The 13,917-nt window shown below is 37.8% G+C and overlaps 2 protein-coding genes across 3 annotated transcripts in view; both read left to right on the forward strand.

Annotated features, from left to right (window-relative positions):
• The window catches only part of tncb (tenascin Cb), a 67,734-nt gene extending 61,560 nt beyond the window's left edge, over positions 1-6,174 (forward strand). For both annotated transcript variants that reach the window (XM_065250265.1, XM_065250264.2), the window contains exons 13-23: positions 687-809; positions 1,239-1,382; positions 1,852-1,971; positions 2,071-2,214; positions 2,637-2,767; positions 2,902-3,034; positions 3,150-3,301; positions 3,935-4,031; positions 4,186-4,347; positions 4,436-4,599; positions 4,689-6,174. In XM_065250265.1, coding sequence (XP_065106337.1) covers positions 687-809; positions 1,239-1,382; positions 1,852-1,971; positions 2,071-2,214; positions 2,637-2,767; positions 2,902-3,034; positions 3,150-3,301; positions 3,935-4,031; positions 4,186-4,347; positions 4,436-4,599; positions 4,689-4,799 — 1,481 coding nt within the window. In that variant the 3' untranslated portion in view covers positions 4,800-6,174. The remainder of the gene's footprint in view (positions 1-686; positions 810-1,238; positions 1,383-1,851; positions 1,972-2,070; positions 2,215-2,636; positions 2,768-2,901; positions 3,035-3,149; positions 3,302-3,934; positions 4,032-4,185; positions 4,348-4,435; positions 4,600-4,688) is intronic.
• Positions 6,175-9,852: 3,678 nt separating this feature from the next.
• b3galt8 (beta-1,3-galactosyltransferase 8) lies at positions 9,853-12,068 on the forward strand. The gene is made up of 2 exons (XM_065250267.2): positions 9,853-10,083; positions 10,271-12,068. Exons 1-2 carry the CDS (start codon positions 10,081-10,083, stop codon positions 11,141-11,143), a joined length of 876 nt encoding a protein of 291 aa, XP_065106339.1. The 5' UTR covers positions 9,853-10,080; the 3' UTR covers positions 11,144-12,068.
• Positions 12,069-13,917: the final 1,849 nt, after the last annotated feature.

Consider the following 13,917-nt stretch of genomic DNA (forward strand, 5'->3'; position numbering starts at 1 on the left):
TATGTAGCAGAATGGATCACAGCTTAACCTCTTTCTCGAGCCAAATCACCATTCCTTAAACTTAACCTATCCCATTTAAGCACTGCTAATGCTTTATAGAGAATCGCATCACACGATATATGCATGTTTATTATGTTTACAGAGTTATAAACATTCATATAAACAACAGTGGTTGCATCTTGTCTTTCCTCATTGGTGTACCAATCTTAATTTTTTCTTTCTCTGAGTGATTTACAAAACATGGCCCACTGTTTTGTGTATTTGTCCTCATTGCGTGCCAGTCTCTGGTAATTTTCAGCAGGCCACCACTTGAGCCTGATGTCACAGTATTGGGTCTTTATACTAGGGGCAAGTTAGCCTTCATGCATCTGTCACACAAGATTACGAGGTCCAGCGTTGAGAAATAGCTTTAAAGATCCCATTCTTCTTGTGTTTTTGAAGCTTTGATTGTGTTTACAGTGGTCAATATAACACGTGTTCATGTTTCACGTGTAAAAAAAACCCCCGCTGTATTTATCACACAATTTACTTATCTGTAAACCACTGTTTTCACTGTCCTAATACGGGCTGATTTTTTCTTTTGCAATCGTACTTGTTGTGTCTGGGGAAAAATCTTCTTTTTAGTTTAGACGTCTGTCAAATGCATGAACACCCACTTAGTAACTGTTGTGTTTCCTTTTTGTAAGGTCTGGGTACACCCAAGGGGATACGCTTTTCTGACGTGACCGATACATCGGCTACTGTTCACTGGACTGCGCCTCGAAGCCGAGTAGACAACTTCCGGGTCACTTACGTACCCATTCAGGGTGGTAAGTAACAAATTCATGGTTTCAGTACAGAAATGTTCTCATGTGGTGCTTGTTGGCAAATTACACTGTTATTTGTACCTCTTTACTTTATGGTTTGTTATAAATCATATCTTATGCAATATATTGCGTACTGTCTAGGAGGAAATTGTCTTAGACTGCAGTCTCACCGTAAATCGGTCGAATACAAATAAAATCCCATGGTGCACTTTTAGCATCCCAGAGATCTGTTCAGGTTTTTAGATCAGACCCATCTGGTTATGTGAAATCGGAGGATGTCATCAATCAAAGGAGACTTTTATTCATCACCACAGCATTTATTGTAGTATCAATAAGCCGCAAAAGTTACCCAATGCTGCCCTCTTGTGACTAAAGTAGTTACTTCTATTGATCTTTTAATGTCTGTATTATTTGATCTGTCTCCCCCTGCAGGCAGCCCCATGACACTGAGAACAGATGGAGGAGAGTTTCAGACCGTGTTGCTAAATCTGACCCCTGGTGTCACCTACCAGGTGACTGTCATTGCTGTGAAGGGCCTGGAGGAGAGCGAGCCAGGATCAGATAGGGTCACAACAGGTACTCACCTGAATCTATCTAAAGTAAATAAAATAAAATAAAACATTTATTCAGATTATGAAAATATTTGAATGAGTATTCCTGTTGTTCACATTTTATTGAGCATTGCATTAGCATCGCAAAACATCATGGGTTTGATTCCCAGGAACTGTAAATACAGATAAAATGTATAAATGTACCTTGTAAAGCACTGGATTAAAGCTAAATGCATAAAAAGTAAAGCCAGATTCGAACTAATCTCCTAACTACATCAGCACCACAATTCAGTGTGTTGGAGCACATTTACGAATCACAATGTATACGAACAACAAAATCATATATAAAGTAGACTGGTTTGTCTACAGTGTATTTGGTAGGCTAGCTGTAAGTGTTTTGCTTTCCTAACTTGCAGAATTCTAGTTATGGAGTCCAAGTGAAAGTAATAATTCTTGCCTCTTTCATCTCTCTGTGTGAATCTGTTGGCTTCCAGCCCTGGATAAACCACGAGGCCTCACAGCAGTTAACATCACAGACACAGAAGCTCTGCTGTTGTGGCAGCCTTCCATCGCTACTGTGGACGGATATGTCATCACTTACAGCGCAGACACGGGTAATTCAACTTGTTTATATTTATTCTTTAGGGAACTTCAAGCATTTCTTTAAAAGTTTAAGTAAACGGTAGCTGTGATTTGTGTTTTTTTTCTGTCAGTGGCTCCAGTTATGGAAAGGGTATCAGGGAACACTGTGGAGTTTGAGATGAACAATCTTACGCCTGCCACCAAATACACCGTAAAGGTTTACGCAGTCAGAGAGGAAGCCAAGAGCGCTGCAACCACTACAGAGTTCATCACAGGTAAGGTTATCAAAAAATCTGCCATCTGTTCTGATACAGACGTGGTCTACATCAAGAGATAATGTTGGGGTTTACATCTCAACTGTTACATCACAGTCGGTGTTAAGTTGAGATTGGCCAGCAGCATGCACAAAGTTTACATAAGAATGAGGAAACAAGCGCGTTTAAGGCTCACGATATGTCATTACTATGTACAGAGCTCTGATTATTCATCGATGCCTAGAAAAAATACAGTTTTTTATTTTATTTATGGCACATTTAAGAATTCTTTGTAAAAGAATTGAAACGAAATCTTCTAAGTGCCTCTTCTGCATTGAAGTGGCATTTCAGTAGTTCATACAGAGCCTGTTCATTATCTTTAACTATAAATATCTTTTACTATAATGAATGCCAGTTTAATTATTGAATACCATCTGCCACAGATGTTGATGCTCCCCAGAACCTGGCTGCCAGTAATATTCAAACTGAGAGTGCAATGTTAACATGGCAGCCACCAAGAGCCGACATCAGTGGGTATATCCTCAGCTTTGAGTCTGCTGATGGCGTTGTCAGGGTGAGTGGCGGTGTTGTCATTACACAGTCCAGTGTTGTTTTTCATTTCTTCACAATGTTGTGAATTGATTGTATTTTGCACTTCACTGCCTGTACTAAAAGTTGTGTGATCCTGTTTCTCTTTTTTTGGATCAGGAGGTTGTTCTTAGCCCCACAGCGACATTTTACAGCATGTCCCAGCTTACTGCGTCCACAGAGTACACAGTGAAACTTCAGGCCATTGCTGGGCCAAAGAGAAGCAGAACCATCTTTACAGTCTTCAGCACCAGTAAGCCAATTACCGCATATTGTTTTGTTAATAAAAGAAGGTGCAAAAATCATAAATACATTACATGAAAATGAATGAGCCATAGATCAGACGTTTTATTCTGTCTTTTTCAAAGTCGGAGTCCTGTACAAGCACCCCAAAGACTGCACACAGACTCTGTTAAATGGAGAAACAACCTCAGGCTTGTACACAATATACCTGCGTGGAGATGAGAGTCAGCCCCTGCAGGTCTACTGTGATATGACAACTGATGGAGGCGGATGGATCGTGAGTAAACCTCTCTTAAATTAAACAATTATATGCTTAATGGGTTAATATTATATCATGTTGAGAACTAGAAGGGATATTTAGTAAAGTCACATCACTTAGTTTACCCAGAAATGAAGCCTGCCTAGGTGGATGTAGCCCTAGCGTACAGACATTACGGAAAATGCATCTGGGATTTGTCCGGAATCGTTTTATTTTTGGGTTATTCACACTGCCAATGATTTTCCGGAATCTGTGAGTGCATTCACACAGACGTGAATGAGGTTTATGACTTTTTTCTTTCCTAAGTTCCAGCCAATATCCTGGCTTCTTTTAAGCTTTATAATGGCATTGGATAGTGCCCCATTTTAAAAGCGCATGTATTTATGTATTTTTAGGTTATTTATTTATTTAAAATGCCATTATAAAGCTAAAAAGAGACTAGATAATATTTAATATATCTCCAACTGTGTTTGGCTGAAAGAAGAAAGTCATATATATCTAGAATGGCTCGAAAGTAAGTAAAATATGGGATAATTTTTATTTTAGGGTGAACTACCCTTTTCACTTGTACACTATAGCATTCATGTAGCTTAACTGATGGTGCTTGAAATGCCAGATTCACATCAGTAATATTGTGGTGGTTTTACGCAGGTATTTGTTAGACGACAGAGTGGTAAAGTCGAGTTTTTCCGTAACTGGAGGAACTACACTGCAGGCTTCGGTGACCTGAATGATGAATTCTGGCTGGGTAAGTTTTTTTCTAACGGCATTAAATTACTAATAAAGTCTTTGGGCATCTCTATTTCCTTAGGCATTAGTCTGTTACCAATAAATGATATACTGTATGGTTATGCGAGCTTTAGAGTCTGTTAGTCTACACATCTCATTGCCTGTGTCTGCAGGTCTCTCTAACCTCCATAAGATCACCTCCACTGGCCAATATGAACTACGTGTGGACCTCAGAGATAAGGATGACTCTGCATATGCGCAATATGACAAATTTTCAGTCTCAGAACCGCGCAGTCACTACAAAGTCCATGTTGGAGGATACAGTGGCACTGCAGGTAAAGTCTGTTATTCAAAATAATATTAAGTATTATGTTTTCTTGTGCAAGATATTTTTAAAAATGTACTCTTTGTCCTTTTTTTTAGGTGACTCGATGACGTATCACCATGGCCGCCCATTCTCAACCTATGATCATGACAAAGATATAGCGGTCACCAACTGCGCTCTATCTTATAAGGGGGCTTTCTGGTATAAAAACTGTCATCGAGTGAATATTATGGGCCGATATGGAGACAACAGTCACAGCAAGGTAAATTTTAAGCACTTTCTCAGCTGTCTAATGCTAAATACACTGTATAGTACAGATAACTAGATTTTCCTACATTGTTTTATCTCCAGGGTGTAAACTGGTTCCATTGGAAGGGTCATGAGCACTCCATTGAGTTTGCAGAAATGAAGATCAGGCCCTCCAACTTCAGGAACTTTGAAGGAAGGAGAAAGAGATCATAAACCATTGTGCTCAAACTCCAACCAACCGACCAACCAACCCTCCCCCAGCTGCCCATTCATCCCTCCTGCATCACCTCATCCCCTTCATCTACCAAAGCCACTGCCAGGAGCCCAGCCTGCTCTCTACGCTTTCCTGTTAATGAAGGACAGAAACAAATAATTTCTTCATCCCTCTTAAAGCTAAAGACCATACACAGTTGTGTGTGTATCACTTCCGTCCACATCAATCTGACAGTGACTCCAGACTCATAGTGAAGTGTTCAGCTTTACACACTGTGCCTGTACGTCATAAGCACACGCCAAAGACAGACGCTACAGGAACATCCGTATAGTACAATGCCAGTTGGAGGATTTTGAGTTTGGCTGGTGCTTTTCGGTTCAAAAATAAAATAAGATATCGTCTCTCTGTATCTCACATGCAATCACAGTAAAGCAATGTTCAGATCTGGAGAGAGCAGAATGTCTGTGTGTGGTATTGTTTGTTTTTGGAGTCTCTTCACTAAACTCTAAACTTTAAATGAGAAAGGCACATTATGATAAAGTTAACATTTTATATGCAGATAACAAATGGACTGCATCAAAATATCTAGTGAGGAGGCTCAGAGGATTTCTCGTTTTTTTCTAGATTGTGACAAATGCTAAGCATCCTCTCTCTCTCTCTCTCTCTCTCTCTCTCTCTCTCTCTCTCTCTCTCTCTCTCTCTCTCTCTCTCTCTCTCTCTCTCTCTCTCTCTCTCTCTCTCTCTCTCTCTCTCTCTCTCTCTCTCTCTCTCTCTCTCTCTCTCTCTCTCTCTCTCTCTCTCAACTCAGTTCATTCTGCATATCAGTTGTCACATCAAGTGGCACATTTTAACATCTGAAACTGGTATCACTACAGTGCTGTTACTGTAAGTGTTCATTTATATGCACCTTTCTTTGTGGTTCCATTACCCTATAACTATATTGGCATTCAGCGATTCAGCTTGATTTGTTGCTTGGTATCCTATAAAATTTTGAATAAAGCAAAGGCAGGACCTATCAAATTTAGGATGTTAGTCATCTTGTGTTCACCAATTCTGAGCTTCTTTAATGTTTATGATGACTCATAAAGAGAAAAATGTCAAATACAGGAAAAAATGTCAGGCTGTTGGTTATGGGACCCATAGCCTTTTGTGAAAGTCCTGTTTGCAAAATATTAATATACAGAATAAGTCTTCGTGTTTACCCCCTTTTACCCTGCTATTGACTAAACCACTGACCCTATACAATACTTGTGTAAATTATGTCTTGTTTCGGTATTTGAATATTTTTGTTGTTTGTTTGTTTATTAAATGGGTGTACAACAGGTGTTTTCTTTGTAACCCCTCTTACAATAAAACAGATTTTGTTTAATAAAACGTTGTATGTTGTGTTTTATTTAGACACATAAAATACATTTTCCTTAGTGTGTTTAATACAGTCACGTGACACAGATGCTAACGTGACACAGACGCGTTTCCATGGTTTCCATGGAACGTTTTGTTTATGACGTCGTAGGTATATAAAGCGCAGCGTTCCCTGAATCGAGTCATTCTGAGGTAAGTATCAACGGGTTGGCAAATTTCTGAAATACTCCGGGTTTAAATACTCAACGGTAAAGCGGTTAGAAAACATTATTAAATCTTCGTAGAAATACTGGTGTTAGATGTTGTTAGCTGTTCTATATTTAATGTTTAAATATTTAAGTATTGCTTTTATGTAATGTTTAAATATTAAACTTAATGCTAATACAAGGCAACGTTTCGAGCTATCGTATGAAACAATTACTCGATTTTTAAATGACGATCGGCAGCGATTTGTAGGTTACATTGCTAAAACATTTTCAAAACAAACCCATCCTGATTAAGATTTGCCACTGTTGTGTTTGGTGTTTGCTCTTAGATTCTTTGATTGTTTTCTTAACTCAGGTGCAGCGCCCTCGGCGGGACACGCGGCTGTCTGTCCATAGTTTATTGTGTTTAGACCACAGGTTTAGACAGAATCTGGAATAGTGCCCTTTTCTGGATAAAGGGCGGGCAGGGGGCTGCAGTTCACCCCAGGGTCTCACTAAGAGTTAAAAGTAGGGTGTGCACGGTAAGGCAGGACGGTCGGAAGCAGTGCAGGCCCTAGATTTTTTAAAACTACTTTTCAAAGTATTAATGGTAAACAAGTAAATGATTCAAGTAAATAAATAAAGGATTGTCTTTTCAAAAATATTTTAGGCGGGATAGTTAAAGGAAACTGCGTCCTTATTATTATAACCGCGTTTATTCCCATAAACTTTTATAATATAGTATTTAATATATAGTATATTTTCTATAATCAATGCTATGTCTGGCTCTAGTCTCTCTCAATGGGTTTTTTTCTCCCTAGGACTTTTTTCCCGCAGGGTTTTTCTCCTAGGAGTTTTTTCAACCCCTTGAGAGTCAGCTGACATTAGCTTAACTTAGAGCTTTCTTCTATACGTGACATTAATACTCCGCTCACTAGTACGGTTTAATCTGAGCCGCTGTTCTTTGCTACTTTTGTTGTCCTCTGATTTTTCTGTGGTTTCTTTTGTTTTTATAAATATGAAGCTGTTTTGTACCAATTAAACCATTGTGAAAAGCAAATAAAATTGAATTGACTCAAATTGTCGTTTCATGTGTGATAATGTTTGTTGACTTTATGGACATTCACAGATGCCACACTGAATTATATATATCATTTGATTATTTATTTTATATCACTAATGTGTTACAGGGCGTTAGGAACCTCTTTTGCTTAACACATTTCTTGTTGTCTTTAAAAAATGTAGGCCAACAAATCTTGCCAAGGATATAAAAATATAACATGCATTCTGATAAAGGGGAACAACAGCCTTTAGTGGCATTACTGGGGTAGGTTTGTACAAGACAAATAATTGATGCAATAAAAAGAACTGAGTAAAGAAAAATTGCAGCACGACAGGCATCTGGGTGCAGTGCTTTTCTAATAGACTCATCTTCAGAAGGCAAAGATTGCTTAAACAGGTCAATGAGAAATTCCTTTATGTTGTTTGAACTTGTACGTCGCCTGTGTGTGTACACACAAAATCTGCCCATTTCTTATTTTTTAAATCCCTGTTAAAAACAGTCTCGGGGGACAATTGTTTAAAGTTTTCTGCCACATTTGTTCAAAGACCACATTTAGGTCATAATTTCAATTTTAAATCTTCTTTACATAATTAATGAAATAAGGTGATTGTATTATTTAAAAAAGGTTTCAGTATAGGTAAGCAGCAGATAATTTGCATTTGAAGAGACACACACAAAAACTTCCCAACCAAAAAGGGGTCATTTTCAGGTATAATAAATGATCCATAGGGTATTTAGTCCTGAAATTTCAAGATTTAATTTTGTTAAGTATTAACACGGCATATGTTGGTAAAAAAAATAATAAATTCAAAGTGAAAACACGAAATAGAGTATAGACCTACTTTTATTGAAGTTTAGGAGTCTTAATCGTAGACTTGTAAGTTTTAGTCTTGGAGAATTGCTGAAACATGGAGAAATTTGTGATTTTAAAATTGCAGGTCTAAATAAATTAGCCCTGCCAAGTGGTACCTCCTGAAAGCTCAGACACAGGCAGTGTTTTCTACAGTAAGTGCACTGGGAAGGTGATGGTGATGCCTGCAGCTTTCTGCAGGAAGTCAATAGTGTAGAAGAATGAAGAAAAGGCCCGTGTAAGAAAGAATGTGAGGATTACATAATCAAAATTATTACATAGTTGTTAGATTTATTAGATACACCCTATTACACAATGTAGCGTTTCAAGACATTCAAGGTGGTGTTTTTTTTTTTTTAACTTTAGTTAGAGCATAAATAATACCTTTAAAATGATAAAGCTCAAAGTTTGAAGCCAAGCTATTTATTTTCTTTAACTGAATTCAATTTTAAGGACTACAGAGAACAGTTGGTTTGTTTAGAACAAGGAAGACTTCAGCCTGTTTTTAGGACAGTGAAAACAGCGGTATAGAGATAAGTAAATTGTGTAAAAAATACATTGTATTATTACACAGGAAACATGAACACGTTATATTGTGCACCGTTAACACAATAGTAGCTTGAAAAACACAGAAAAATGTGACCTTTAAGTGAATACAAGGCGTTATTTTTCAAACAAATGACATTTGTCAAATACCTCAGCCAATCATTTTAAATTTTATATCAGGCTGTGATACAATTTAGTTGAAACTTTAAAGTAGCATACTTTGTAACTGTTCCATATAATGCAGCATGAAATCTCCTACCATAAAGTTTCCTGTAATGTTGGGAATCTCTCCTACTTCCCTTTACATGGCACTCTGTGTTGACTGACAATGCCAGTTCCTTTGGGAAAATGTAATGTATATTTTATAGTTTCCAAGTGTACTACAGACGTACCATACAAAAAATTTTAAAAAATTATATAAATATGTAGATTAAAAAAAGTAAAATATTAATAAATATTAATAAGTTACGTGTTTTTCACAGTGAGATGGACAGCCTAAATTATTAAATCCAGATTGACTGCAGGTTATGTTATTGTATGTGATATGAAAAGTATTAAAAAATGTGGGGAATCAAACTGGTCCGGTTGTCCCAGCAACTGTAAGCTTCTGTCTACACAAAGGAATGCCGACCTCTACCCTCATGTAACAATGGGAAAAATGCGAATGACGTCGGGCGCTTTTCCGCACAGAGTTGACTTTTTCCAGCTTCAGCCGCTCCGGCGCGAGGCGTTCGGCGTTTATAGTTTATCAGGCTGCTTCATTCCAGATTCATTTATTTGTATTTGGCGCCATCTATTGCATTTTTGCGGTTGTGCAGTATGATACATGTAATCGATGCTGGGTCGGAGGCGGGGACAACGTAATGTGGGTGGAGCTACACCGCCCAAATGTCTCCCCGCCCTATCGTCCGAACTGCACTCCAGGGGGCTCCGACACGTGGATGACATCAAAGTACCGCGAGAGCATTTTCGATAGCAGTCATCTCTGCATGAGTTCTCATTTCGCTCTCGCGGGATTTTGATGTCATATTTCTCTATCTCTCGGTTCTTATGGCGCCACATGAAGTCGAACAAGCCTGTTGTATTACTGGTTAGATCAGCGTAGTACTGAAAAACGGGACGCCCCACACGGGACAAATCAATTACGCCCCAAAATACGGGACGTCCCGGTTAACACGGGACTGCTGGCAACACTTCTGGTTCAAAGCAAAACGTTGTCAAGAAGACGGGGGTTGGAAGCTTCTAAACAAACGCTAAGATGGACTTCGCCTTTTATGGTACTTAACATTTCCTGTTTTGTAACTTTCTGTTTTAGTGGCCCAGTAAGATATAACGTTAAGTTTCATTGTTAATATGCCCAAACTTTGGCGGCGTCTTTTAACGTACGTGATTGCGGTTGGATTAAGTACAGTTTTTATCATCCTGGCTTTAAAAAGCAACGTATATTCGACGTCTTTTTTACAGACCAGGACTCCTATATCTAAAGAGCTATATGATGTGATCTCACCATCATCCTATAGATATATTCTCAACCAACCGGATATATGCGAAAAGAAGAGACCTTACCTGATACTTATTATCCCAGTGACTCTTAAAGATACAGAGGCAAGGACTGCCATTAGAAACACATGGGGTCATGAGAGCTTGATGTCACGTGTAAATATTTTGAAGTTATTTGTCATCGGCCAGCCCGCACAAAGCAACCCAATACTTCAGCAGCATCTGGAAAAGGAGAGCCACGAATATGGTGACATAGTTCAAATGGATTTTGTGGACACCTACCAGAATCTCACAATCAAGACAATGATGATCATGAATTGGATAGCCACATACTGCCAATCTGCCCGGTATGGCATGAAAATCGATGCAGATAGTTTTCTCAACGTGCCTCACCTTGTAAACTACCTGCATGCTCAAGAAGAGTCCTCAGGAGAAGACTACATCACAGGATCAGTCATCAGGGATGGGCATCCTAAAAGGGACAGGCACAACAAATGGTTCCTGTCAGTGGATCTTTACCCAGAAACTTCATTTCCTCCTTATGTGTCAGGAGCTGCATATGTATTTTCTACTGACCTGGCCCAAAAAATATCATTCGCTTCTAGGTTTGTGCGGCCGATTCCACTTGAAGATGTCTATGTGGGGTTATGCCTACGGGTACTAGGAGTAAATCCAGTCTATTCAACACGCTTTCTTAGACTCAGGAATCTTTTTGAAGTGCGTAAACTGAAGTACCAAAGATGTACTTTTGCCAAGCGCATTACAGTGAATGGCTTTAAACCACAACAGCTACTTTACATTTGGCATGACTTTCAGAAATCTCATTTTACATGTTAATGCCGATTGCAGGCAGTTGGATGCAGCTCTATTTATTTAAACTTTAATAAATTAACATTGTATAAGAAGTGCCTGGGCCATTTATACTTGGCTGTTTTATTTGCATCTGTTTTTATTATGATTCTTTTGAATCTTTTTGTCAAGGGAATTTGGCACTGAGGTGTACAGCATATAGGCTACAGCAAATATAAGATAAAAATAATAAAATAGATAAAAAACTGAAATAATAAATAAAAAGTGTCAGTATGAAACATTTCACAACAACACTGTGAAAATTGTATGTACTGTAGCACCTTGACAAATAGAAATGAGCAGTATGAAAGGTTGTGGTGGGTCAGGGCAGAGTAGTTCTTTTCATGTCAAAAATGCTGTGTAAACAGTTTGCAAGTATACAAAGCCTTGTGTGCAGTGCATACCATAGGGGTGAGCGGGACACAGACCAACAGCAGGTTATTTGTAACATGGCAACTACATATTTATACAGGGCCGAGCAATCTGTGCTTTTGGTCTTTTTCTCTTAATGTCAGAAGATGATCTCCTGTGAATTTATGAAAAGTTTTGATGTGTTTTCATTAAGATATTGAAAAAAAAGAGTGTTTTGGAGGCATGGAAGTAGATTACTTTATCTTATGTCACCAAATACAACCTATTTAACCGCTGTCTTGTTACCTGAAACATAACACCATTTTGAAACATGTCAGCAACTAGTTACTGATAGCTGGGATTGAAAACATTTTTACACAGCGGGGTTAGTTGTCACACAGTGTTACAATTAAGCATCAGGTATACAATGATAATAAAATGAAAACAATGTAAATACTATTCATCAAAATGATAACTGTTAATACAATATCAGGGGAAATAACTGATAATTATAATTTTTTTGTCTTAATTTCGCAGCCCTTTAAAAAAAATCTATTTATATGCATTGCATACAAGGATGGTTAGATGAAGGATCATGGATGGATACATGTGTGGATATCTATCTATTAGAGCCCTGCACGGGCCTCAAATCTAGGCCCTGTATCTATTACAGGCAGATATATTAACAATATTCACTTTTAGTAAGACCTTTAGTATTGTGTTTTAATCATTTTTCTAGCTGTTGTTATAAGAAACCCTCTGTTTGTTACAATAAAACCAACTTACGAAGTAAATATTTGTAATGTTTGCACTCCTGTCACTTTCATTGTAATTGCACGATAACGGTAGGTCCCACAAACTAATTTTAAGTGTTCATTTGTAGCAGATATGTGTGTGTTGATTGTGTAAAAAAAAAAAATTAATCTACCTTAAATAGTTTTTGAATGATAGAGCCAAAGCCAAAAAGTGTTACTTTGTGCCCCGCTCTCCCCTACAGGTGTTGGTGACTAGTCATGTGTTCATTTATCTTACAGGTATGTGAAAATAAAACAGAATTTTAGCCTGCACAGTTGATTTACAGGTTTACCAGTACCATAAACATTACATTAAAAGTATAAGATGGGTCTTTGATCATAGATATCTTCCAACAAAACACTTGTAGATGTCCAGGGTGGGAACCATTTTAAATGAATTTAATATAACTAAGTTCGGGAAGAACATGGTCATGTAATCCAACCAATCATCACGAAGAGGCCTCTATATATAGCCGTCCCTCACCTCCATCCCATGACAGTTTTTGCAGCATCACTCCTCCACCCCATCATCTTACAATCGGCTTGTACATCTAAAGATGGCTGAGTACTCTGGGTTCGGGATAATATTCCGAGCTCGGAGACCTTCCCTTGGATAGAACGCCAAATATGTTTTATCTCATTACCCTATTGATTACATGGTAATGCAAAATCGTGAACACACACTGAAATAAGCCAGCATGCTTTCAATGGCACACTTATACAACCTAAGAAAGATGTAGGACAAATACCAGATATTACCAGACAACTGGTCCAAACAAAGTGATAATTAGCAGGTACACACGCACACTAACCATTAGGCCCCATATATCCCCCAAATTCTTGAATGAGAGGAGAAACCAGTGTGCTCTTTTGTGTGCTGCTATAAGGTGCTTTTCACATTGCTGTATTTTTATATGGTTTGTACATTTTTTAATATATTTTTATTATAACCAGATTTCAGACACTGCTACATTTATTCTAATGTACTTGTTTGTGCCGTAAGCCATTAATTATAAAAATCTTTTGTGGAGCTTTATTATAAAATAATTTATTAACTGTATTTGTCAACCACATAAAATAAATGTGTTTGATAATAAAATACTTTTTTAGATATTTTTAGATAATGATAGTGGTGCGTCAAATTAACAGATGATGGCGCTCTTTGCCTAGTAATAACAGAAGGGTATAAATGATTACACACATGGTTGTTTTAAGATAACAGTCCACCGAACCAATCAGATTTTACGATTTGCAATATAAAAACAAAGGTGTATATATATATATTAATTAAAAAGACAAAATAGTTCCTGGCACTATTGTTGGGGTCATATTGAGAAAACCTGTTTTGAGCACTGATTTGAGTAGTTAATGAAGCATAAACAAGGCATGACTAAGTGACTAGAGTTTTTACAGATGACTTGCAGCAAACATTTTTTTTCACAGCTTTTCTGCAATAAATACCAGCATTAGAAAAACACATGCTTAAACTTGGACCGAACTGAATGAGATGGTAATGACATTTTTATTTTAAAAAATTTTCATTAACTGCTTGTAGCGAAGTATAATATTGAGTAAATACTTTCTAAACAGGCAACACACAAGGTGCGCCAGCTGCTC

This window comes from Paramisgurnus dabryanus, chromosome 5 (genome assembly GCF_030506205.2).
Source record: "Paramisgurnus dabryanus chromosome 5, PD_genome_1.1, whole genome shotgun sequence".
In the NCBI taxonomy this organism is placed as follows: domain Eukaryota; kingdom Metazoa; phylum Chordata; class Actinopteri; order Cypriniformes; family Cobitidae; genus Paramisgurnus; species Paramisgurnus dabryanus.